Source organism: Rhyacophila brunnea, unplaced genomic scaffold (assembly GCF_057557595.1).
Source record: "Rhyacophila brunnea isolate RB1 unplaced genomic scaffold, BYU_Rbru_1.0 scaffold_3, whole genome shotgun sequence".
Classification (NCBI taxonomy): Eukaryota; Metazoa; Arthropoda; class Insecta; order Trichoptera; family Rhyacophilidae; genus Rhyacophila; species Rhyacophila brunnea.
The window spans coordinates 44944720-44972600 of record NW_028232965.1 but is presented as its reverse complement, the minus strand read 5'-3'; the positions used below and the strand labels follow the sequence as shown (position 1 = coordinate 44972600).

Here is a 27881-nt window from a genome sequence, read left to right as displayed (position 1 = left end):
GATTGTAATAACCGAGTTCGACTGTAGTTATAATTATGACAATGTCGATATTATATAGACATCCCAATTCATTTCGTTTCAACCATGTCCGATCCTAATGGGTTCATATGGGCCTCCACAGAGTGGACGGTTTGTATTAACTAACTAACTATATCTGAGATAAGAATAAAGTAAGACACGCAACGTATTGAATAAAAAAGAAGTTGGAGGTAAGAAAAAACGTAAATAAACATGCGAACAAATCTTGATAAGCAAACCCAAGGACAAAATAAGTGACAAATTAAAAAAAAAATTGTAAAACGTAAGAAAAAAATTTAGAATTTGAAGTAAGTGCACCACTGATTACATAATATTCTAAGAAAAAGACAGAACGTTATTTCTTTGAAAAAATCTAATGTCGATTTTAAAGAACAGTGCAAGATAAAATAAAAGATAGTTTTATTTATTTTACCTATAAATGTGTAAGTGAAATGGATTTGGAGATATAAAAAGAAACCTTATTGGCCCAGTGGTTTCTAGGTGTGGACTTTTGTAATTCCCTGAAGATCTCGAATAAATAATTAAAAATTATCAACACCTATACCATATTCCTAGGTATCTACTATGATTGAAAAGTAGATCTTAATTTTTTGTATTTATGATTGCTTCATAAAAAAACAATATTTACGACTTTATGATGTAGCAGATAAATGAGCAACTAAATAGTGATCCAAATATTATGAAAAGTTCAACTATCAAAGCATCACGGCATAAAATTAGTAATACCACGGTTATACACAATTTATTGTACCTACTTATTGTTATAATTTTCTTAGTTCATTTAATCGTTTTTAATTTAATTTATTTTCAAATTCACCTCTTATGTGTTCATTCACTGAATTGTTTACCCTATATTTTATGGAGACTAATAATAACTTCTATTTTCTACATACTAAATTATCAACCTCCACTTTTTGACAGGACGGCATACAGTTATATAGGCACGTAGATAATAATTTTAAGGCCGTAGACAGGAATGAACGTTTGATGGCCCAAATATAGTACAATAGTATGTATGTAATTAAAATTAGGGTACAAGTCGGTTATCCTGGATACAGCGGCAAAGACATTTTGAAAATAGCCTATATACTGGATTATTTGTTAGGATTACCTAATCTAACTTAAACTAACCCAAACTAACAAATAATCCAGTATATCGGCTATTTTCAAAATGTGTTTGCCGCTGTATCCAGGATAAACATATAGAACAAAAGTTAGTGAAGTGGAAGTTTGTCGAGGCTGTTTTGATCGGGTTAATTTGTCTTTGAATAATATTGTGACTAGAAATTTTAACAATTCTTATTATTTTTAACATTGTATATTGTTCATAATTTTCGCTACTACCACGTGAATAGACGATTTTTTTTTTACTTATAACATTTTAAACACTTAACATAAATATGGATAAATTGTACAGTTACTAGACAAAGATTAAATTTGATGTGTGTCAGAAGTATCTTAGGCATTTTCGCTCGTATGCTTTCTTTATATTATTATGAAACTATATTTATTTTAAAATCGCTTTATAAAAGGTAGGTACGTCAAAACAGTAATAAATATCTGAAATAATTACACAACACTATTTCAGAAAGTGGAGGTTGATATATGTAGTCCATTGACATATGCTCCAATATCGCAAACAAAAATTATTGACAGCAGAATTAACACAGTTTTTGTCTTCGTACCTGGCGAACCTTTATTTTCAATGTATGTGTGTGTGTATGTATTTTTTAATCTATGCAAGTACTGTTTCAAAAATAGTTCGATTTATTTCCGCGTTAGCAGCATATGTCGATAAAGTCTTGTCAAATATTCATTTTATTTACAATCGATTCGTTAATATACAAAAATACAAGATTAAATTTAAATAACTAGCCTAAAAATTATTAAATAATATTTTTAATAGAAACGCTAATCGTTTTTTGCGATAAATTAAGTCTGAACCGAGATGTTTCGATTTTAATTGCATGCTTTCTAACCTCTAAATCGATGTTTTTTAAATTTGAAAAAAAAGATATAAGGATATAATAAATTCCAATTAACGTTTAGCGTTTCCCTAGGTAATAGATTTATGTACATTTTTATCGTAATTTTGATAATAAATCTTATGTCATTCATTCTTACCACCCGATAGAAATGTACCGAATTTGACACGTATTTTTGGTATATAGAACTCCACGATACATCTTAATTTTTTATTTTATTTTTCTCATTACTTTTGAATATATATTTACCGATTAATAAACTTTTCTAGCTATTTTTCGATAACAACTTTACCTAGAGACATCACCTTAATAAAAGAAAATCTTCAAAATTAACTCACTCCCGAGATGTATATTCTAAATATTTAACTCACTAATCAAAGGGTTAAGATTTTTAAATAAAAGTTTATAAGATAATTTTAGTTTGTGTCAAAAAATATTATAATTGGGACCCTTATTAATTGAACATTATTTTTGAATCATTTGACAACTTTCTAAGCGAATCCATAATTATGATAAATTAATTACCATAAACACCGCATTAAAGGTCTTTATATAAATATTTATATATCTATATTAAATGCTGATAACCCGTGTATAGGTTTGGTTGGGCACTGCGCTACCCTAATATTGGTTTATGCCATATACCAACTCTGATAATTTCAATAAGTCATGGGAAATGACTTACATGTTGATATGATTACTCATAGGATTGCGTTTGGTATAAAAACATACTTTTTGGGATGTATTTATTTAGTTAAAAGTAGACACTCATGTCACGCTGTGGGTCTCAGGTTCGAATCCTGGGTCTGGCAAGTACACATATTGTTTTTCAGTTTGTGTGTGAGTCAGGGTATGGACCTAATAGGTTTAGCAAGTGGCTGACATCCATTTGTCGTAAAAAAAAAAAAAAAATCTGTTAATACAAAACCTCTACTCTGTGGAGGCCCATATGATCCTATTAGGATCGGACATGGTAAAAAAAAAAGACATGTTTCGACTTACATCATCAAATTCGTTTTTTGGCTTTACTCCAGCAAGCACTGATTAAAATTATTTTTCGTTACCTACTTCATACTTAATAGTCCCCATACAACTTACGAAAAAAAATTATTTCGAAAAATTTAGTATATGGCGATTATTGTTTATTCGAAATCAAATTTTTAGGGACCCCTGTAGTTAACGAGATTATACTGTACTAATATTTTATTTAATCAACTTATTTCCAATCATCCCCAGAAATTACTTATTCTTTTATTATGTGTACTTCTGTAATTTCTTGCTTGCTGCTCCTTGATAAACAACGATTCATTATTCCGAAAAAATGCTTTTTTATGTATGTATGTGTGTATGTATACCACTTTAAAAGCTAAATAGATGCAATGTAAAAAAAGACCTACCAGCTAGTAGTTAAGTATGGCTACGAAATATTGGTTTGGCAAAATAAATTCTAAAATATCTATATTTAATTGAAATAAATACGGGCCGTTACTGAACTGTCATTTCCGGCCGACCATGTTCCCGCAAGTGCCAAATTTGACTCTATTGACATGGAATGTCAAAATGTGAGTAACAAATTTTGCTCCTTGCGACAGCGAGTGACTCAAATCCGCTCTCCGGACAATTAAAATGGATTTATTTGGAATATTGCCGCATATAAATTGAATTTGAGGTTTTATTTTACATTTAATATTAACCTAGAAGATACAAAACCACTTAAATTACACATAAAGTTAACACACTGTCCATAACAGTTTTTCGTGATTTACTCGAAACTCAAAAAACCCTCAGGAGCCACTTTAGCGACTCAGCGCCTCATATAACAGTTTACGCACCAAATAGTTTTTCAATCACCAAAAAACAATATAACATATTATATCGCAAACTCGTATCGTTACAAATACATCAGTAATGTCTTCGGCGCACATGCACCGAGAAGCGATAAGGCCAATATACGCGGCAAATTTGAAGTGACCCGATGACGGATATTTTTTTTTGAGATGACGCTCCCGAAAAATATTTATTTAAATTAGATAGAACAAAAGTTTAGGCTATACATCGACAGATGCCACGAGGAAGGATGATTTCTGAATAAATAAAATCAATATTCAAATTTTTCGCGCCTGGCCGAAAGCAGTACTAGGCAAACGAAAATCGAAATTACTTTAGACAGCTGACTAAAGTCTGTCAGCCGCATAAGAAGGGTTAACGAGGTTTTACTGTATTCCCATCCATCCGCCAATACGTCAACCAAAGTGTCAAATTAATAGAAGACTACTATTACTACTAGGTACTATGACCTGATTTGGATTTAATTGATGATAACTGATATGTTTCCAACGTTAAAAATAATTGTGCAGTTACTCACTGAAATGTATAAGGAAGCGCCCGTAACCTTGCCTTTGATATTGTGGCATAGTCATTATGCAGGAGACGTTGTATTTTTGTTGACAGTGTTTTTCCTTTGAAAAATATCCAACGAGATGGCAACCCTGTGCGTCATTGCGGGTGAGTACATAAAAAAGAAAGGGCTCCACATCGTAATACAGGGTCTTATGATCGAGGAAGAGCTTGGCTAGGAGGCACAAGTTCTGGCAGTATATCTTGTTGGCGTTGCCATCCACTTCGAACACGGAAGTATCGCCGCAGCGGTAGATTTCAGTGGCGGGTGGGTGGCGCCACGAGCACTTGTCCAGGTGGCGCGCCAGCACAGCTCGACTCTTCGCATACTTTAAGCAGAATTCACACAAGAATAGCTTCGGTAATCTGAAATGAGACAATCAAATAAACACATTAAAACTGGAAGCCTATTGAAATAACCGTTACGACAATCAATACAAGTTGCCATCAAGTGTGGGCGCAGAATCAGAGAGATATTTCTCTGCAGATATCAACACAAATATTGATCACGCAAAGGTTTAGAGTCGATACATTGAAGTCATTGGTGTGATTGAGGGATTGTCAAATGAGGCACAAAAAGTCTACCACTTGATCTTTTTTTTTTAGAGTTCCAACATATCGTCGCTATAGGATTGGTTTCCAGAATATCCGTTTTTGTCGAAAACATTTTTTTAAGTAAACACAAAAAAAATTAAGTTAAAAGGTACCAATTTTAAATTTTTTGAGATGTTTTTTGTTTCCCCTGAAAATTTTAATTAGTTGACTTCCGCGGTGTTGTTTCTTAAGCGACGATTTGGTCTATTCGGGAAACTAATCCTACAGCGACGATATATCTGCCTGCAAGCAAATAAACAAATCTATAAAAACTATTGGCAACCATTTGAGATATTTGTATGATTATAATGATCAAAGCACACAAATTTTTACAGTGTGGACTGTCCAATTTACATTACATCTTTGTTTACATCAGCTGCCAACACTGAAATAGAAAATATTATATATATAGTACGATATGAATTTTCCCGCGTTGCTCAAGAATAAAAAGGCAATAAATGAAAAAGATATTTGTAAATTTTTAAAATTCAAAATCAAAAAGTTAAATTTTGTTTATTTTTTAAATTTTATGATATAAAAACAGACATTTATACAAAAAATAATATAATATGAAAATTCTATTGGTAAATAAATTAATCAGAAGTCAGTCAGTAAAGATATATGTAATAAAAATTCTGGAATCTTGAGAAATGGTTTAAAAAAATTAATGCAAAATCGGTTGCTGTTTGATTTGAGACCTAATTTTGACGCGTAGGAATTCGGCGATGGCGCCGAAAATATTCATAAAGTACGATTGTTACTTCGTTAAAGTCTTAGCGAATTATACCATTACAGAGATTATTTATTTCTTTCAATGATTCTTTAAATAGAAATATTATTGCTTCCTTGGCTACACTATTACAGTAAAACATCGTTAATGAGAACACGGATAATTCGAAATTCGCCGTAATTCAAAATTTTCACGAAATAAAGTCCCTTGAACACTATTTTCATATAAAACCATACCATTAATTTGAATTTCGTAATTCGAAATTATTTCAGAGTCCTGGCATATAAAAATATTCAATAAATCGTAATAAAGTACACTATTTCATGAGCCAGTCATTGAAAATTGTGACAGACTTTTCTTAAAAAATCGAAAATTACTTATTTTAAGGCAATAAAAATAATCCTGACATTTAATGACCCATTAACACACACGGAACCGGAATGATATAATTGAAAATGAAAATAATTTTTTTTTTTTTTTATATCTTTCCCCATACATTTCATAATTCGAATTTTTTTCGATTTTCGGTCCCGTGGAATTCGTATTAACGAGGTTTTATTGTATCATCAAAATATCACGGGAGAAAGCTCAGGTGTTAAAATAATTTCAATCAGAAAATATTATAAATTTTCTGTGCTCTTCTCTTGCTCCAGGCAAAACCTCATTATCCACGCAGACAATAACGACAGGCAGCACTAAAAATAGAATGGCAAATGTGTACGATTATAAGACATATCTGTGGCATAAGAAAACAAACCTGGCATATTCTTGCGGGAAGGGACTGGAATACCACGTGTCGATCTCCCAGTGGCCGAACTGAATGGCAGCAGGACAGCGCGGTTGGCTAGCAATGTGAGGCACAGGGGCCGCTGTCAGCGTGGCGCCTGGGATGTGATTCAGTGGCTGTGGCAGCGGAGAGAGAGGGGCAGACGTCATCGCAGTGCTATTCACTGCATGAGGAACCGGAACCGGTGGTGGCAGAGGAAGAAGAGGGATGGGTGCAGCTTTCTCTCTCGCCTCTTTAAACTGCTCTACATCTTTCTCTGTGACTCCGGGAGGGAGGGCCGCACGCTCTGCACATCATATATATAAATAAAATACATACCTGTTTAACGTAAAATTCAGTACTATTATGTGAAAATCTATCAAAAGATTAGCCTCCTATTTTAACATGTTAGTTACCCTAACGAAAGTTTTGATTTACTATTATTGTCATTATGACATTATGAAACCATGTTTCTGTTATCCCCATAAGGGTTTTCCCATTTATCCTCGGTTTTAGCAGATGACTTACGGTGAAATTTCCACATTTGGTGTCAGAAGTCCAACCCAACTCCATTTATGCTATATACCTACAATACATTTGTATTTAATACCTAAAGTTTTTCAGTATGATAGATAGCAATGATTTTATTTTAAAATAAATTGTATCAAAGACGAAAATTGCTGATTTTTTTGCCATACATTTAAAATTTCGTAATAATTTTTTTTATTTTCGTAATTTTCGAATTAATGAGATTTTACTGTATTATATAAACTATTGAAGAATTAGAAATTGCAAATTGTAAAATGGGAAATTCAATGCAGCTTTATTTTCAATTTCAAATAGCTTCAAATAATTTGTTTTAACCATACATACTAACTAGCAGTTTCGGAATGCCAGATGTTTAGTTATTACAAATTATTTCAAATCATTATTATATATCATTTCATAATTTATTTTTGTGGCAATTTTGAGCATGTGGGCTACAAATTTGTGTACATATAGTGATTAATTTCCTGTAAAAGATTTAACAAGAAAAAAAAAACATTTAGAAGCAATTTCAACACTATGAGACATGTAAGATTGAAGTGCAATAAAATGGACTGCTGTAAAATAATTTGATTAGATTATAATTTAAATTATATAACTATTTAAAATAATGCTAGCTGGTGATTCTTTTTGGAAACACATGACGCCAAATAACTTTTAAGTAATTCCTACGTTATAAGTAGATATAACAAAATATAATTGAAACAATTAATAATAAGCTATAAGAGATAATTAACTGTAAGAATACATTTTGAAATTGCTTGAAAATGTTCTCATAGACAATTCACACTCGTCCGATATTTATTATATGTAAAATTATTCAACAGTACTGCGATAGCATCATTTCAGAAAGCAAAGAATCACTCGAGTCAGTTCCCTGACTCTCGATTGATTTTAAGCCTTAACAAAAATGCCACAAGCACCGCAAAATAAAAGACAACTCGACGAGCAAGGAAAGGTGAGTGTGCGGATACTGTTCTAGTCCAGTTACCATCACAGAGAATCCGAAGCATCACATAAACGAAATAACAAAAATTCAAACGAGATCGATAGCAGCGCGGACGCGCGTGGCTTCAGTCGGGTCAGACCAGGCGTGAAATTTTCCACAAAAGAAACAAAACAAAGAGACTACAGGCGCATTGCTACAGTCAGCCGTCAATCAGAGCGAAAAGTAAGAACGGGTGCAGCGGCAGACCGCTCAAAGAGATCCGAACAAAGACCCGAACACCGGACTGATCCACCACACTTTACCTTTTCATGCTGGGGACGGGACGGCGCGGGAGGGGAATCAACACTTGCCACACTCTGTCCCGGCAAAAGCATCGTGCTGAAAATTGTCACAACGTTCGGCACGCGTCCCAGTGAACGGAGGTCGGCAGAGCGGGAGACGGGAGAGGAGGGGAGGGTGAAAGAGCGGGTGTCGGACTGACCGTTCTTACCCGTCTGATGGGTGGCTGGCTGCGCGACGGCCAACGGGGGCTCTCTGAGGGCGCTAGCGGCCGCTTCGAGGATTAACAGGCGCTTTTTTATTTGAAACGTCGTCGGCGAAGGGCGATCGGTCCCGAAACGTGGTACAAAAATGTCAACGCGTCCTGACTCGGATTCTGAGTCGGGGGTGCGAACGGGCGGGATGAGGTCCCTCCGTTCGAGCTGGCGGTGCTTGGCGCAGACGGCGGTCTTAACCAAGCGGGAGGGAGACATGTACGTCTCCACTCGGGAGAGGACAGGCGGGCCGACCGGCAGACAGCGGACTTCCTCTCTCGCGGCTCCCGCGCGGGCGGGGCATTCATCTTTGGCGGGGAGGCTCTCGGGGCCGCGCCCTTGGACGGGGCGATCGGAGTTCTTCAACGAATCACTGAAGTTTTTGAAAGTGCTCCTCGTCTCCTTGAGGACTTCCCGTGGCGATGGAGGGGCGGTGGCTGTCTCTGGAACGGTCCTCACACGAGACTCGCCGCTTACAGAATAGAACTCCGAAAGACCGTCGAAGAGTGCCCCGAGCAGCCGACGCCCACAGCGGGGTCGCCGAAAACTGCCAAATGTTCCAGATATGTCAACATCCGGTGGGATCCGGGGCCGGGGGACGAGGGAGCATTCTTTTTGGGCTTCCGCGGCAAACCCCCACTTGCTGTCTGAATCCCCCAGCCCCGGTGCCCCCAGCCGGTCAAAGACCGTCCCGAAGGCAGCAGGGGCCACGCGAACCCCGATCGGCCCACGGGCAGGGCGGCGCTCGTCAGCGGAAGAGGTATCCTCCGAACTGGAGGGGGCACATGAGTCAGAGGAGTCTCCACTGCGCTCCTCGCTGGAGCTAGAGGGATCAGAAGGGATCGAGCGGCCGCCCCGGTTGACCCTCGGTGCTTCGGGATCGATATATTGTAGTGTTGCGCCTCGGAGCGCCGTCCGCCCTGCGTGAGCGTCGAGTGCAGTCCCACGAAAGAAGGGAGGCAAAGGTGCGCGAGGGAGGGCAACAGCGGTGGGACCCTCCCCGTCGGAGGAGTCGACGTCCGCGGAAGGAGCGCGGTTCGCCGACGGCGTTTCTCTGTGGTCCGGCTTTCTTTTGACGGGATTGAACGCGGAGAGCCGGAAGAACTTTTGTTTCTCTTTGGACATGCGCCGGTCTGACGGGCCGCGGGAGTCGTTACCCTCAGAGTTGTCCTCCTCCGTGTCGGGCGAACTCTCCGTCCTGACTCCGCCTTTGCTTCTGCGGCTCTTCGGTGTCGTCATCGATGTTCTGAAAAATTAGAAAACAGTTAGACATTTTGCATTCTATCTTCTATAATGTAACCAATAGGGAATTCCTTTTAAAGAGGGGGAGTGAAAACCATATCACAACAATACTAATTATTATTAAAAATAATATTTTGAATTTTTCAATTTCATCTAAATAAAAAATTATTTGTTTTGGCACTCACATTGGTCTGCTCACAGGTTCTGACACACAGTAGGTCAAAAAATGCATATTTTTTCAATGTGAATTTGGCCCAGTGCAAGGACCCAATGAGTTGGGTGAATGACTAACCTTACACTATATCATGGCTGCAGATTTGCGAATCCTCCCACACTTCCAGGTATATAACAAATGCCCCAGACTCCCGCAAAAGTCCCGAACATTGGACGTAACTCTATAAAATCGCAGCCAAGATATGTTAGTCCTAGAATAACATCTATTATCTCCAATATCCTGAGTCAGTTTTTTTGTATTGATTCTAACCTGTCCAATCCAAGACAGGTTGTCCGTACTTGCTTTAAATAATCGATCCATGTAATTTAGAGTTTTGGAACAGATTTATAAAATAAATGGCAAAATTATCTATATAATATACTAATACAATAGAATCTCGATTATATTAAAATTGGGATGAAGTTAATTCATATGATAAACCCGGACAAAGAAATAATAAAAAATGTATTTTATTTTCGGAAAAAACCTTTTAAATTTCAATAAACATTTTTCTTATAATCATAGAGAACTGATTATCATAATTATATGGGTTGGCATATAGTCAACCATTTAAATACTTTTATTTCCAAAATTAGTGCTGCACTTTTCTAATGCACAGTATGCGTGCGTTATTTCCAAGCCAGAAATTGATCCATGAAAAAACTACATAGTACATCAATTTGTAATTATATTACATCCGAAAGGGTGAACAGGCCATACTTTATTAAGAACCAGGATGACAATGCAGGTACGGTGACCACGAGAATGACCAAGAATGTTTAAAAAAAATTGTGAATCCTGTAGTAGAAAACGGGCCAGGGACGTGACAGCAATATGAAGCTAATGCCAATAAAACGGGATCCACAATGCATCTGCTAACGTAGATCATCAAAAATTAGTAGAATTCCGCTAAATTCAAATTTCAATGAGCCTCCATTTATGTTTGATTTGACAGCAGCAGATTTTTACTTTGGGGCTACCAGCTCCACATCAATAACCCATAGAAAATCCGGCTGCTAAAAAGCAATATTTTGGATAAAATTCAAGTGTTCATATCAAGACATATTAAGAGCTATTGTGGAAAATAATTGTGTAGTTTTTTAAATTCATTGCATTCCTTGTACACAAAAATAATTAATTCACAAGGTTATTCATTTTTGAAACAGTAAAACGGCTTATGGATGTAGAAAAAGGATATTCAAGGCTCAATTGTATACATATCTCATTTTGGAGATTTAACCCAAAAATTGTAAGATGTTGAGATAGATGGGCATAGAGAGAAAGAAGGATGACCTCCGCTTGGCGATGTCAGCCGCCTTGGTGTGCACGGCTTTGTGGTGCTGCAGGCAATATCGGCAACGCCACGGTCGCCTCGCACTGGCACTCTTCTTCTGCGGGGGAGGTGGAGGTGGCGGGTCGGCACAAGCCCAGTGGAAGTGACTGGCGCATGACGCACATCGGAATACCCAGCCACGGTTGGTGCTCCCCCCTTTGGTCGCATCTGCTGCGCCCTCCGCCGTGATCTCGCTCCGCTGGCAAGACGCGCACCGCTGACAGTCGGAGCATGCCCATTCCGCCTCCTAATATTCAATATTACCAGTTAAATTTTCTCAATAAGTGTAGTTTTTATATGACATATATTGCGATTTCCTCGGCTAATACATGGGTCCCAACCCCAGGGGGATACAAAGGGTTTTCTATGAGGTTGCCTACTATTGAATAGTAAACTGAAAAAATATTGACTGCACAATTCGGTATTATGTTTGTAAAATTGTATTACGTATTTATGATTATTTTTAATGCAATCTGTGGACTAAGAATCATCTTCAAATTATCAAAAGTATTATTGAAGATAACAAAAACATCTCCATCGTTACTGATCTCCGATTCAATATATAATTTTTAAAAAAACAACTAAATTCATATAGATTGAAATATCATAAATTTCCACAAAAAGTCCACTATTCTCACTTTATAAATGGGTGAATTCGTTTCATAGTCTTTCAGATTCAAACAAGACAGGTGGACGTTAGCTTTGCATTGTGTGCAACAGCTGAGAGATTCTGCTAGACCGGCGGCATTCCTGGAATCCGTACCGAGGCACTCGGAGCATATCGGCATCGAGCGTGTGACGCCCGGGACCTGTAAACATATTCAGACGGTTACAGATGAATTTTATTCATCCAAGCTGAGGATTCGGTAGAAGGTCCATCAACCTAGAAATAAAAGCATAGGTGTCTAACTTCATGACTTTGACGGGCCACATTCAAAGCTTTTCCTGCCAAAAAATTTTCATCAGATGTCAGGATTTTTTGTAGCCCTTTATTCAAAACAATATTCTTCAGCGTCTTCCTGCCAAAAATTAAAATCCAGTACATAATCTAAATTGAGAACTTCCCTTCTTTCTTCTTATACAATTTTCTTCAGAACGATCAGTTTTTTAGCCCAACATTAAAAAAATAAAGGAAAAAGCTGGGCTTTCAGGGCTTGTACGTAGCTGTTTGCCAAAATATTACTTTGTTACACATCCACAACAATACATTTATGGGATTATTATATTTTATATCACGAAAATATTGATTTCTAGAATGAAAAAAAATCATAATATACATTTTTCCTAAAGAGTCGACAGATTGTTCTGACTCTCAAAGATACCCAAAGTTATTAATTTATAGGGCATGTTAGCCGGTAAGATCGTCTCGGCTAAACTGAACAATCTTTCCTTGTATTTTCATAAATGATACTGCAAACTATGGACAAATAAAAAATTGCTGATATAGGTAGTTTTGTTTCATATTACTATTGACTATTCAATGGGATCAGTATGAAGATAAATATCAACATGATAACTCGCATGGCAGTAATAATGTATATTTTCGACCACTATCGTTAATCTTTACAGACAATCAATACCTTGGTCTTCCGAGTATAATTTGGCAAGAACAAACATTTTCTATTTCATTCCAGACTATCGGAATGGATTCAAAGTAATATTTTTGCTATACCAATTATTGCGACAGACGATCAGCGGGGATAATGTAATTTGAATATTAGAATTATATTGTTTGCAGCTGTAGAGTAATATTCATGTACCTGACACAAACCGGTCATAGATATTTTTTTTTACCTACTGCTTAGTAGCTATGTGTTACACACCGCCTAAGTCACATTGATATGTTTAATTAAGTATGTTCAATTTTGCCGTACAAAATAAAATCGATGTGTGCATTGCTTTAAAAATCAGTGGAACATACAGTCATGATAAAATAAATATTTTTCACATTTTTTCGAAAGGCGCCTGTCATTTTAGAGATTCGTTTTATTTGCTCTTCTTTGTGTCGTATAAAAAAAATGAAAACCACCATTATGATAGTATAAAGTACTGGATGTTTGTTAACCCAGAAAATTAATTGTCTATGGTTCTGAAGAATAATAAGTTTCCAGTAAATTTTTAGGTATGTTCCAGTATTTCAAATCAAACCAATCCAACTGAACGTTCCGAAACCATCATTTTTGCGGGAACGCGACTTCCGACGACTAATTAGCGTTGCCAGTACCTAAAATGAATTCAATGATTTATTTGTCTCTAAAACATCAACACATTTATTGAAATGTCAACTTGTCATGAAATTTCAACACATATTTAATTGTCGTATTCATTTATCTTGAATGTATAAAATATAAATAATGCTTTATGAATAGGTCTCCACTAAGTTCATTTATAAGATTTATATGACAAGGTTTTTAAAAATTACTTTTGGGCCTGAATGTACGAGAGCTTACCCGTCAGATGTGTCACCACTGTGCAAACTATCAAGCTCCACTTTTGACCATAGACAATCACGGCAAAATATAAAAATCATTTACTGAAGTACAATTGTAATTTCATTACTTAACTCTTTTACTCCCAGCTGATTTAGCCTAGCATATGCGAAAACTCCCAAGCGTTTTTTGACAACAAATCGTCGATTTAGTTTTTTTAAATAACTAATTCTACACATGTTTTAAAAATTTGAAACTTTTTTTGTGTGTTCTCAATGGTGTATAAAGCAATAATAAGTAATAATATTGATAGTTTACATCAATAAAACAAAAGAAAAAAATAATGTATCAATATTTATTTAGAAATGAACGGATAAAACTATGTTTGAACAACAAAACAAGTGTGACAACATTTTTTTATTTATAATTGATATATCAAATTTTATAATATAATCTATCCTTATGTAGTAACAGAAAAAAAAATAAACATATTATTATTTCTCTATGAAATAGAATTTTTATAAAGTAATCAAAAAAAATCGTATAGTGTCAAGGTATTCAAGAATATTATTCAATTCACGAAATCGCAAGAGAATTCGATACAGTATCGACGACTAACTGATATGGAATGAAGTAATTTCAAAAAATAAGTCTCAAAGCACTAAATCATTTATAATATTATTTATATTCATGTATTTTTTCACCATCTTACCAAAAATACAGTGGCATCCATTGTTAGTTCAAAAATTACAAATTTCATTTTGTAATGTGATATATGAATCATAAAACAACTAAAAGAAATATCAGAATTTAAAATGTGTCATAAAAATAATGTTTTATTATTTTTATGACCCTCTTTGGTCTCAATTTCGACAGCAGAGCAATTATGACTTGTGAGTTATTAGGGTATGGCATAATTATAAACAATGCCGACACTAAAATAAATGTTAGTCACCACCCAACACACAGTGAATATAATGCTTCGTCTACATGAACGAAATATGACGGGAAAAAATTTGGAATAAATCGTAAATTTGGTTCCAAACTTTCGGCCGATGGATCGGCCCAGATGGAGTTTTCGCATAGGTATGGTGGGCCGAAATATCGGCCCCGTGGGAGTAAAAGGGTTAAAATAGAGTTTGCCAATGCATTTCATTAAATTTAAATAAGTAAAAGGTAGCATTTGAAACGATGGCATTCGTGTATGTATGGCGGTACCTTGCATGCCGCGAATTTTATTGCAAAAATAAAAAATTTAAATCAATTTATGTTTCAAGTGGTAAAAACGAATTCTGTTTCAATCCTGAATATGTGGCGATATTTCCAATATATGTTGTAGTGTGTTCAACATATTTGTATGTTTAAAATAATTAATTTACGTTAGTAAAATCCCATTTAAAGCGGTACGTCCAAAGACGTCATTTTTGTACGAGCTGTGTTCCGTTCACAGAAAAGTACGTGTCTTAAGACGCTATTGGCAGCCATCCGGTTAATCCTTCCTGTAAAATCGCTCTAAAGAGGCAAAAATAAGGAACATTGTTCAAAATAATATACGTTATAACAATATTTATAAAAAATTTATATACCTATAGGTATTTATTTGCCTTAACTAAATAATTATTGTCATTATTTCAGATAATTCTGACTGTGTCGACCAATGACATTAATATGGACGAAGCATCTAGAAAATAAAATGACACTCACTTTGTGTCGGGTCTGCCGGATGGCGAAATTCATATTTTAATATCGGTATCCTACGCTCAAATGAACATTCTGCTTGTAAGCGGTCTGGCGACACCGCTGGGTCTGCCCATACAAAATTTCTGACTGTCAGGTTTCGACTCCACCGTTATTATTGTGTTACAAAATGCCAATGTGCCTAGTTAAAAATTGTAAAAAAATCTACTAAACACTCCAAGAAAGATGGGATATCACTTTTCATGTGTTAGTATTATTTATAAAATGCCATTTTAAGATATTGATGAATGTTTATTCAATGCAATTGAATGACAGGAACCATTGGGCAGTCAGTCGCCTGTGATTCGCTGAGCTCACTTGCGTCTAATCTCCGAGAAGTCGTAAGTAACCGAGAATCTGTTTCTAACGCAATGAGTCATGACACTAATACGCCATTACAATAAAGGTTATATTACTATAAGTTCTCGAAGCTTGTATCGCATAATGGAAACGGATACGTCATATGGTCACGTGACATCTACCTATACATCTGTGAATGACTTTCATGTACAATTTATCGTGCGCGCCGGGCCGGGTATGAAGTGAGTTGTCCATTTAATATGTCATTGGTGTCGACATACATATTATTATTATGAGAGTTGAAAATGGTTCAGATGCCTTTTAAATAATTCAAGTCTTTGATTAGTGATTTTCTATTAAAATTGTATCCTGTTATTATTTCAGATATTTCAAACTGTGTTTATTTATTATGAAGACATCTGAAAATGCATAGGTATTTAGTCAACAAAAATAAGGTATACAAATGAAATATAGTAATTGAAAGTTATCACTTTGACAGATTGTCAGAAGTGGTTTGACGTTTCAGATCAAACAGCTTCTGACGGTCCGGAATGATCAGATTAGTTGCTGGAACAGAGAATCATCGGTAGATGTGCCGCAGAGGTGGCCATGAGATTTTACAACTTTCTTGTTAGACCAAACCAAACCTAATCTAACCTACCCCAACCTAATATTACCTCATATAATCTTTGGTTGTGATAAAGGTGTATCAAAATGTATGAAAATTTCAAATTTTCAATAAACGATTTTTGGATCAAAAAGCTGATGCGCCGACAAAAAGGGTATTTATTATAATTGTCTACATGGAATAAACTGTTTTCGTATAAAAAAATTTATAATAGCTCACGGCTACCTGTGCGGCACAATCACCGAATCATCAAACTGTTTCCGGTTTACTTACTGCGCATTGTGTCAATTTTGAGTTGTCAAACCGTTCCAAACGTTTGCTGGAATGCACCTTATAGTACTCCAACTCCATATCGTTTTTGTGATCGAGGTCTTATGAGACCAAAAACCTAAGCAAAACCTAACACAACCTACTGCAATCCAACAATAAGCAGGTTGTGTTTGATTTTGGGTTGTTTTTCAGTAGGTTGTGTTAGAGGGCTCGCACATCAGAACTCGCCGCATGCGTCTTACGACGAATTCGTCGATGTGACGTCATCGTAAACCAAGAAACAAACGTTATCAAATGGACCTTCGCAGATTGGCCGATGCAACTGCAACTCTGCGACCCAGCGACATTCGTCTAGTTGCATTGGCCAAAGCGTGCATGTCGATCTCGGGAATGTCGCCTCCGCGCAAGCGCACAGCCTGCGGCCATCGGCCATTTCTGTTTCTGTCTACACTGTCATTGCTCGCTCATCGCGGTGAGCGTTTGACGTTTGTTCATACAATCAACACAATAAAAATGGCAGACGAGAGACTTCTCCTTTTTCACGTTTGACGTTTGCCGCTAGGCAGATGTGCGAGGCTGTAGCATACAACATTCGCCGGCAGTCTCAGAAGTCTTTGATTTATGGCCGTCAGGCACACAAGGCGAGTTGCGATGTGCGAGCCGGCTTAGGTTTGTTGTCTCTAAACACCTTAGGCACAATGACAATGTAGAGTACTATAAAATTACCCAAGTTTTCTTCCAATGAAATATTTGGTATCCAAAAGTCAAAATCATCAGAATGTTTCATGCATCAGTTTATGGGTTTGCTAAACTGAATATATAAAAAGGTATGAATGCCAAAAATGCTAATAGTTTTGAAGTGAGCACCCTTGCATCTATGTAATAGATGACAAAAATTCCCATTTATTTTTCAAAACCATTATTTGATCCACAATTGCTTAACACCGTTTGTATTATAATGAAACCAACTCAAACTAGTATAGTAATCAAAAAGAAAATTACCTTCAAATCAATGCTTTCAGAATGCGTTCTCTTCCTCTCCTTTTTAAATTTGAGTGTGCCACCATTAGGAGAAATACCAGTCAGTGGTCGATCTGTTGATTTAAAAACTTTACCATTTTGAACAATGAATCCTCTGGCGATTGCTCTTTTGGATGCAATTCTCAACAGTTGTTTTAAATCAACGCCTTCTTCCACGAGAACATTATATGTCTGAAATAAATACTTTTCTACCGATTTGAGATTAGATCCGTCTCTTTCGCCCAATTCTCTGACAGATCTTGCGAATACTTTACAAAGATCTAGGCCTTTCGCTATTCGCAGCGATTTGCTTTGCAGACCTCCGGGATCTTTGTATGAGCTTTGGCCTTTGTTATATACTTTGAGCACGGATCCTTCTTTGACAGCATGATCCAGATGCTCCGAGACGACATCTTCGTGATAATTGTGATGTTGACGGATGGCATGACAGATTCTCTCTACACTAGGACGCTGTTTCTGCGACCGTATTTTGCGAATAGCTTCGAGAATCCATTTCTTCCACACATCTCGGCTGACAGTGGCCGGTTCTCCCATTGTAAACACTTGATCAAGTCATAAGGGAAAAAGTTTATATAAACTTCAAATGTCAAAAGTCATAATGAATTATTTCCCCACCACACTTTTCCACACATTATGTTTCTGTTATTGGCAAATAAACACTGAAGTTATACTATACTAGCTGCGCGCACCTCTGCGAAGTGATTTATGTCAAATTAAAAAAGTGTATGAACCTTCTTCTCGAAATGTGCATAACAAACGAGTGTGACAAATGTACAGCAATTTCATAACGGGCATGTAAGCATCCGTTGGCCGCCATCTTGTGAATTCTACATTTTACGTAGTAGAATATAGTGGCGCCCGCAACAATCCGCGTAGGGCACTGGATATCACAAATTACCGAATTGAATCATAATATGAATCTCAAATGAAACACCAATATACAAGTTGTCGGAAATGTTAAATAAATGATTTTTATAACATCACCCCATCACACTTTTCCCGGTAATAGTAATCGGTTAGTGGTAAATGACCATATTATACGTATAGAAACCGTTCGCAAAAAAGTGAGATATACGATTAACATAAAATAAAATTAATATAACATTGTTTAAATTGTAATCTGCCAGTTTAGACACAATGGAAAAATACATAAGAAAACATATCCGCTAAACACTAACAAAAGGCTGCATCAAAATGGCCATTGACAGTGATGCCAAGAATTAATAAAGAATTTCCCGATATTAGTTAATAGGCCACATTATAGGGTTCTTAAAACAACATCTGCGCATCAAAGGCAGAAAGGCTGCGGACAACTTACTTGAAGTTAGTGTAGAGTGCGCTTTATTTTATTTTGTTATGGTAACAATGTCAAAACCTGTCATAATACGTCATATTATTTTTATTTGACATCTCGAGTGATTGTTAAAAGTGGTGTTATAATAATTGGTATCTTTTATCGCAAATTTGTTTATTAAATCAACAAATTATTTAAATCTTTTCTAACATGACACTAGATTACTGTTATTCTTATCTGTATCGAGCATTATGAATTTAACAATAATTAATTGTCGACATTAAATTAAACATGGTGAAATTAGCCAATTTATTAGATGTTAGTTGGGATGACATTTTGTTGCCGCAAATTTTACCGAAAATTTCTTTAGAGGATTGTTTTAATTTGCGTTGCACATCAAAAGGATGTCTAGATTTAATTGAGTTTTACTTCACGAACATGAAAGTATTAAAAATATTAAATAAACATTGTTTTCCTGTTATATCTTTTGAGGTAATTAAGAAATAGTATTATGTATTATTATTGCTATACTACTTTGTAAAATAGATAATCAATCGGGAAATGGCAAACGAATTATTATAAGCACCTTTAAGAAGAAATGGTGGCCATTCGATCTAAACACACATTGAAAAAAAGCCAAGTCTGCGAGTGCAATCAATGGAACACCCATTTTTATGCCAGCTTTCGGTAACTTCTCGAGTGACACCCCATAGCCCAGGGGTTCTTAATCTATGGGTCAACTGACATATTGGGTGGGTCGAAAAATACTTTCAACAATTTTTTGAAGGAGTTTTTTCTCGGGTCGCAAAACTAAATCATTACTCTGAATCTGGATAACAGCTCAAAAAGTGTAAGAAACCCTCCTGAAGCCATTGAAGTCCGACACGGTGAAGAAGAAGACTAATTTAAAAATTATCAATGTCATTTCTTATTCAATATAATTAATTGGCAAAAATAAAACAACTGTGGCAGTGTTCAGTTATTAAACATTGCAACTGTTTACAAAATAGATTAGGTGCTAGTAAGAAGTCTATGTTGTAAATACCACAATCAAGGAATAAAGTATATTCCGCAATGTAACAGTATAGATGTGTGGCTCTTTCACTCGAAAGTGGTATTTTAATAATATTATGAATAGCATCATAATTAAAACAGAAACAGAATAATTAATATTCTATCTGCAATGACATTTAAATTTCCTCCGTTTTTTCCAACCTTCCTATAATTATCACAAACGTTATTTAACTTTATGAGATAATTGTTGATAATATTACATTTTAGGTTTTATCTTCATCATGCTGTAAAATAAAGATATTAAATTTGGCCAAGTGCAGTTTCTTGACTGACGAAACACTGATACCTTTGCTAAAAAACAATAGAAATCTAGTTCATCTTAATCTGAACCACTGCAAAAATATAACGGCAAGATCCCTACAGCCTGTCATCTTATATTGTGGCAATTTACGAATCTTGAAATTAGCTAGATGTGCTTGGTTAACTACCGGAGCGGTAGAAGCATTAGCTCTTCATCAGAGTTGCCTAGAAGAGGTTGATTTTTCATTTTGTAATTTTATATCAGATTCCTGCATTATCCTCTTTCTGAAAAAGTTTAGACATTTGAAAATCCTGTCTCTTGAAGGCGTCACTCAGGTTGGAGACAGATGTATGTATGCTATTTCAAAGTGTTCATTGATGCTCAAACACTTGAATATCGCTTCTTGCCAAAGAATAACGGATAATGGGATCAGGTAAGAATTTTTTTAAATATGCGAAACAAGTCCTTACTTTACTGTGAAAATATATGAATATCCCCCCCATCCATTGTAGATGTGCCCGTGATTTATAGGTATAATAGTGGCAGAGCGTCCACCACTATAGACATCGGTTGTATGCTCGAATCCTACATCTGGCACTATCCACACGGTTTGCCAGTGTGTTTCAGGTTGAGTGAATGGCTAATAAATATTTTCTGGGTAATTGTGCCGCAGATGCCGTCATGAGCTTTTATAATTTTTTTACGAAAACAGTTTATTCCATGTAGACAATTATAATAAATATCTTTTTCTGTCGGCGCATAGGCTTTTCGATCCAATAATTGTTAATTTAAAATTTTCATACATTTTGATGCATCATTATCACAAACTAAGATTATATTAGGTAATATTAGGTTGGGGTAGGTTAGGTTTGATTTGGTCTAAAAAGAAAGTTATAAAATCTCATGACGGCATTTGCGGCACATTTACCGTTTTCTGTAAATAGTCTCGGTAATTAATCTCCATTTTTTTTAAATTTTACGGATTCATATTGACAATAAATTACAGTAGGCGCTCGGTAATCCGGCACCCATATTTTTTCACATATGCCGGATTGTTGGATTTCTATTGGAAATAATTCTATCACAGATTTTCACACTAAAAATCTTTATTAGTTTATGTAAACATACACAAAAAAATTGTAACATTGTTTACTTAATCAAACACATTAAACAAACACGTGTTATCTGTCAAGGTCGGGCACCGAACTGCCGAGCGAACGGCTCTCCGCTCTGTAATCCGGCAGTTTAATGTGAAACCTGCTGGATAATAGAGCAGGAGCCGAGCTGCAAAATGCCGGACTATTGGACGTGCCGGATTGGTGAACGCCGGATTACCGAGCGCCTACGGTTACAATATTAAGAAATCGTTCATATAATATCGCGGTTGTTGTGAGAATAAGGATGAGTGTACTTTTTATTCTTGTGAGACTGAATCTTGCATAACATTTTGTTTTCTAACATTGCTAAGGCACATCCAGGTGCTCTGGTTTCTATTCCCTGTGAGATCGCCATTAATGTGATTTTCTTTAATCATGTGAAGTGTTTCTGTGATCGTTTCAATGCTACGGCCACACTACTGTAATTGGACCTAATGACATGGTAGTATTAAAAAAAAAAGTTATTATTCTTAATTAAAGTAAAATTATATTTCTTTCAGGGCTGTTTCCCGAAATTGCCAACATTTAGAACTGCTATCAGTACGTGGTTGTACTAAAGTGACGGAACGCAGCTTGGCTCCCATTCGCTGCAAGGTTTTGTTAGATCGTCGGCCAGTTATATTGAATCCTCCCATATATATTCCAGTATGATCCAAAATAAATGATAAGAGAATATTAATACACAAATTTCTCGTTAAAAGTCTATTTACATAATCTTCGATGGAGACTCATATCTACTCCACTTAGGAGTGTACATGGCGGTGGCGAAGGGTGGAGGGAGGCTGTTGTGATCTGACATAAATAGTGCACACTACATTTTGTCAGTCATACTAATTTGTTTTCATTGAACTAAGAATACAAATTGCAGATTGTGTTGGTTAGTTTTCAAAATTCAATTAAACCCTGCCTTCGCCACTGGTAAGTGCTCGTATACTTACATGGGTAATAGAACTTTTTAATAATAGATATAGTACTGGAACTATGCCAATTTTTTAACATAACTAAGTACAAAGTTTTTCATTATTTCTTGTCTTGAATGAAGTATTCGGTGACCACTAATTTATAATCGAGTCCAAAGCTTTAGCTTTAATTGAATTAGGCTAATATCACTGTATAAACTATGTTTAGGTACTTACAGTAAAATGATGTATTGTTTAGTTATGATTGTAAATAATTACCTTTTAAAAATACTTAATTAATTAGGTATCTTGACAGTCCAACAAAGGTAATATTTTTTGTTAATAGTACCACCGAAGATATCAAATCTATTATCTGTCAGTTTCTAGTCGAATCTGTATCCATTGTTTAAATTAACATATCTACACCTAATAAAATTATGTGATATATATATTTTTGAAGTTTCTGTTATATTTTTTCACATGTTTATAATAAATAAATAGATTTTCATTTATTGACTTTCCTTGTGTTTTAATTATCATACATGTCACAGTAAACTCTTGATTCTCCAGACCAATACCAAAGGAGGGAGCATGGATACCTACTTATTTTTGTTTAGTTTTAAAATACCATTAAATATTTTTAATACTGACTCCACAAATAATTCAACAACCCATTCTGTTTTAATCGTAAAATCAATCATTTCTATTTTGCAAAATCTAATAGTATACAATCTACATTGTACAAGTAAAAATTGAATGATGAGTGGGCAACTGTTTTCGTAATTTTACTGTTGGAAAATGATAAGTTTAGTTTCAAACAGGCTGTGCACCTAATTATGCTGGTAAGGCATCAATTTAAACCCAATCATTATTAATATTTCAAACCATTTAATTTTTAAACTGTAAAATGTACATCAATTGGATGTCAAATTCAATCATTGTTACAAAATCGTACATTATTATTTTTTATTATTTATGTCTAGCTGCAAAAATTCTCAATATTTTTATCAAAAGATTGTTAAATGTTGGTACTTAATTATTTAAAGATTATGAAGACAATAAATGATCTTTTTTAATCGCATTTAATTATCAGATGTTAATACAACTCAAAAAATGCAATAAACATTGTAAACTTTGAACTTTATAGCAAACATCGGTAACAAAAAAAAATATACTGATATTTTACAATTTGATTAAAAAGTATCCTGACTTTTTCAAGTACAGGCGGCCCTCGACTTTCGAACGTAATTGGTTCCTGAAAATGTGAACGAATGTTGAATGTACGAAAGTAGAGCAATGTAAAAAAAAACATCAACAAGTGTACTTACCTTTTTTTCTTTTCTTGATAAAGCGTTCTATAACATACTGTGTCTTTATCGATTGCGACTGCATGAAAGCGCACAGTTTTTGTGTTATCAACAAAGATCTAAATTTTAATAAATGTACGAAATAGTGAATTGTATGAAAGTAGAATTTATGAAAATTGAGGGCCCCCTGTATCCTTAAATAAAATTAATCAAAATCGTCGAATAGTGCATCTGTATTCATCCCTTCAAATATTGATTCTGCAATTGATTTGGTTTTTTCTGCTTCGGTAGTATTCAATATTTCTTTTGGAAAAGCGGCACCTGCAATATTATTTTCAATAGTTATGATAAAATTGTCCCTATTTTAAATAGATCAGATCTATTTATCGAGAGAATAATAAGTACATATTTTATTAATTATATAGGAAATGAGAAAAATAGTCTACAATGGTGTGAAAGGCTTGAAAAAATAAAAGATGGGTGCCTATATTTATTAATATTGATATGGCCGAGCGGCTTACGCATCGGTGTATAATGTCATGGGTCCCAGGTTCGAATCCTGGGTCTGGCAAATTCAGTGTTTTTCAATTTTCATTTCGAGTCAGAGTATGGACCTGATAGGTTGAGCAAGTGGCTAATATTCATTTCTTGTAAAAACAAAAAGATGTTAATACAAACCTCAACTCTGTGGAGGCCAATGATCATATTAGGATCGGACATGGTCAAAAATTTTTTTTTATTGATAAAAGCGAATCGTTGAATGTTATGTCGAACACCAATTACGTATATTGGTTAAGTTTTTGATAATTCTACAGTATTTGAGTTCTACGATGTAAATACCAATTCAATTAGTTGATTACACAATTAATAGATAGTGAAATAATACAGTCGAACTTGGTTATTACGAGGAAGATGGGACCGACTGAATTTGCTCGTTATAAACATTACTCATTTTATAAAATTTTTCGTGCCACGTTCTATTTAAGCATAGACCATAAAAAATCTGAAAACCATCGTAAAAATCCCCGAAACAAGCATGGCATTCATAAATTACAAAATAAGTTGTTTATTGTAATGAACGCTGGTAGGTACCTACTGACTTTAGCTTCAATTTTTTACATGAAATTTCAACCATATGCGTGGATACTTTTTCAATGTTGTCGGCGAAAACACCAATTAGGTACTTAGACACTTAACTAGTGTCAATAAACGTAATCCGATCCCGGCGGTATCGGTCTAGTTAACTGCCCGGTCGGATTTTGTTGCTTAGGGTCGAAAATGTTGTTTTTAAACGATTGACACATTAACAGTTTTGCTCGGCATACCCGAGAAGTAGCTCGTTATAAAAGTGAATAAATGTATAGAGAAAATCATAAACTAAAATGTCAACGAATGTTTCCTCATTACATCCGAGATCTCGCTATTTCTGTGATCGTAATAACCAAATTCAACTGTATTAATAACACTTAATATACTCAATCTCAACATTAAAAGTTGATAGGGAATCATTTAAACGATATTTTACTTAATAATATCATTGATTGTCGGCCCCTTAGAATCATAGAAACTTATCTCAGTTTATAGCGATTTTGAGTTACGTAGTATAGTTCAACACGTGTCTCCTGAAAATACTTTCTTGTTAATGTCGGTGGAAAGTAAATTTACTTGTATTAGGTTCTGTAAAGTAGAGAAAAATAAGATACGCCTCATTGACCCTAAGGGGCCGTTGAATCTATGCGTCACCTTTTAAAATAGTATTCTGGCCAAGTTTGATAGAAGTATTTCGAAGTATTGTGATTGTTTCACCATTAACCTGACGAGATTCAATGGAATATTTTCCGTTTAAACCGAACTCGGTGTCAGTTTTTAACATTTTATTACTCTCTGCATAGGAACTGTTTCCATCACAATAGACTGCTACAACATTATTTAAGGTAATATTCAAGTAATTCTTCTTCACTGCCGTTCCAGTTGTAAGAACTGTGGTATTTTGCAAAAGCATGACAGTGTATTGCGGAACTAAATAATACTTTGATGATTCCCAAGCATCGCGGTGTAGTGTACATTGAATGTCAGCTGAAAGCACACAAAAAGGGAAGAATGTATTAGTTTACCAGTGTAAAATAATATTTGAACCATGTTCTGTTTTTATAGATTAAGTGTCAGTTGTCTCTTTAGATATACAGTGGTATTTGGTTACAACCAACTACAAGAGACCAACAAAAACGGAAGTTTGTTGTAACAAATGATAAATCAGCGCTATCCAACTGGCGGCCCGCGAGCTGTACAGCAAATTTTTCATCAAACATTTGAGAGAGAATTACCCATCATACTTTAAAATATAAAAACATTTCATTATGATACTAAATATTAAAAATTAAATTTATTGCATCTAGTGGAGCAACTGGAATAAAAGTGTTCAAACTTTTAGATATAGAAAAATACCCAAAAATGAGAGATTTTGGACTTCAAATCATTTCTATGTTCCGAAGTACATATATCTGTGAGCGTGCTTTCTCCGGCATGGAATACATAAAAATAAAATATAGAAACAGCTTGAAGGAAGGACTCCACACTTGAAAATATAAGTTGACTTGCCATAGCTAATGTTGATATTGACATAAAAGAAATTGTTGCTCAACAACTAAGGCGACAATGCTCCCATTAAATAACTTATAAGTATGTATAAGTATAATCTTTGTTTTGTAAACATAATTAATTTATGATGAAGAAAAATTTTCACAAAAAAAAATTAAATGGTTTATTAATTTTATTGTTTTTATTATCATTACCAAAACCGGGCTTAACTCAAGATACGCATTTGAAAAAATCTTTCCACATCGAATGGCATCATTCAAAACCTTCAATTTTTGAGTTGTTTCCGTGTAGAACTAGGCTCTGTTCTATGCAGCATGGTTTTACATTTAGGCGACAAAAATATATATTACAAAATAGTGCCTACCAGTTTTATCACGAAGCACAATGAGTGGATCCTGCAATGAGCGATCAATACTTTGTATTACACCAGCTAATATTGGAACCCTCCGTCCCGCCAGTCTATATGATCCTGCCTGTTTCTTTACGAAGGCAATCGTACAAAGATCCATATCACAAATAGTCGATGAATAATTTGAAGACTTTAAATCTAGCATGTCTTGTTTCATTCCATGCCACGGGGCTTCTTCAAATACAGAGAAAGGTAGCTGATTTTGAGAACTACAAAATGACTGAAAATAAATATTATGCATCGCAAATCAATAATATAATATATAATAATTAAACGAAAAATCAATTGGTAGCTATTTTGTATTGTGAATAAGAAATCATAACTACCTGCGATGACTGAATTGTATTGCCTAAGACAATATGTGATGTTTCATGAGAAGTGTCAGGTAAAAGCCCAGCAGGACCGGGAAATTTCCTTTTTCGTTTGGTTCTGTTGGGATTTTCATGTAAAAGCGGAGACTTGTCATGGTTTTCAATTAGTTTGGTAACACCTGTGGGAGATATACGTTTGGCGTTCACATTCTCCTGAAGGATTATATCTTTTGAAAATTGCTGAGATGAATTGTTGCTGTTTATTTCCACTTGTGAAACTGTTTTTAAAATGTCTTTATCGATTATAGAAAAACTTTCATCAGATATGTTCTGCAAGAAATATTCATGGATTTTATTTATTAATGCTAAATACAATATTATGACTAACTGTATTTACATAATTTAAGATAATTGTAGTATTAAAAATACACTCACATCATCAAAATCATCTGACTGAAACATTATATCTCGCTAATAATATTATTATTGCTACTACCTGGTACTTTGTAATAATTGACATTTATGATTGTTATTATTTTCTGTATTTATCTATGATTTTCACAACTAATTTTCGAGTATTGCCAGTACAGACCTACCAACTTATAGAATGAATGGGGGAGCCACAGTCGAAATCAACCAAAGCCGACTCAAGTCAATCTAAAGATGCGCTGAAACTACCCAAATCAAGACTCGCAACTGGATAGAATCTGGCGTTTCCAACATGGCGTCCATAATATGGTAGTTCATAGTTCCATTTTTTCCCCCTACATTTTCTTTTAACTGAGACCTTGTGCGGTCTGAGAGGCAGACCTCGGTTTCCTCACTATCATATTATTTCTAGGGTTGGTTCTTGTAAGT

The 27881-nt window shown here is 35.1% G+C and overlaps 3 protein-coding genes across 5 annotated transcripts in view; 1 reads left to right on the top strand and 2 right to left on the bottom strand.

Moving 5' to 3' along the window:
- Window positions 1-18945, bottom strand: part of LOC147068404 (uncharacterized) — a 39912-nt gene extending 20967 nt beyond the window's left edge. Inside the window, exons 1-6 of one of the 2 annotated variants that reach the window (XM_085952347.1) lie at window positions 17695-18945; window positions 11967-12137; window positions 11289-11575; window positions 8497-9785; window positions 6503-6818; window positions 4390-4787 (exon numbers count right to left, since the gene is read on the bottom strand). In XM_085952347.1, the coding sequence (XP_085808473.1) occupies window positions 4390-4787; window positions 6503-6818; window positions 8497-9785; window positions 11289-11575; window positions 11967-12137; window positions 17695-18267 (3034 nt within the window). In that variant the 5' untranslated portion in view covers window positions 18268-18945. The remainder of the gene's footprint in view (window positions 1-4389; window positions 4788-6502; window positions 6819-8496; window positions 9786-11288; window positions 11576-11966; window positions 12138-17694) is intronic. The other variant, XM_085952348.1, reaches the window with a different exon arrangement.
- A 178-nt stretch (window positions 18946-19123) lies between these two features.
- On the top strand, window positions 19124-22917 carry LOC147068403 (uncharacterized). 2 transcript variants are annotated; one of them, XM_085952357.1, is made up of 3 exons: window positions 19124-19519; window positions 20309-20775; window positions 22000-22917. In XM_085952357.1, exons 1-3 carry the CDS (start codon window positions 19319-19321, stop codon window positions 22148-22150), a joined length of 819 nt encoding a protein of 272 aa, XP_085808483.1. In that variant the 5' UTR covers window positions 19124-19318; the 3' UTR covers window positions 22151-22917. The 2 variants fall into 2 exon arrangements, with proteins under 2 accessions (XP_085808483.1, XP_085808484.1); XM_085952358.1 differs by lacking the exon at window positions 19124-19519 and adding an exon at window positions 19618-19779.
- A 354-nt stretch (window positions 22918-23271) lies between these two features.
- Window positions 23272-27589, bottom strand: LOC147068402 (homologous recombination OB-fold protein-like). Its single transcript, XM_085952354.1, has 5 exons — window positions 27459-27589; window positions 27039-27353; window positions 26668-26932; window positions 25449-25781; window positions 23272-24026 (listed from the first exon to the last, which is right to left on the bottom strand). The coding sequence occupies exons 1-5, from the start codon at window positions 27483-27485 to the stop codon at window positions 23911-23913; spliced, it is 1056 nt and encodes a 351-aa protein (XP_085808480.1). The 5' UTR covers window positions 27486-27589; the 3' UTR covers window positions 23272-23910.
- Window positions 27590-27881: the final 292 nt, after the last annotated feature.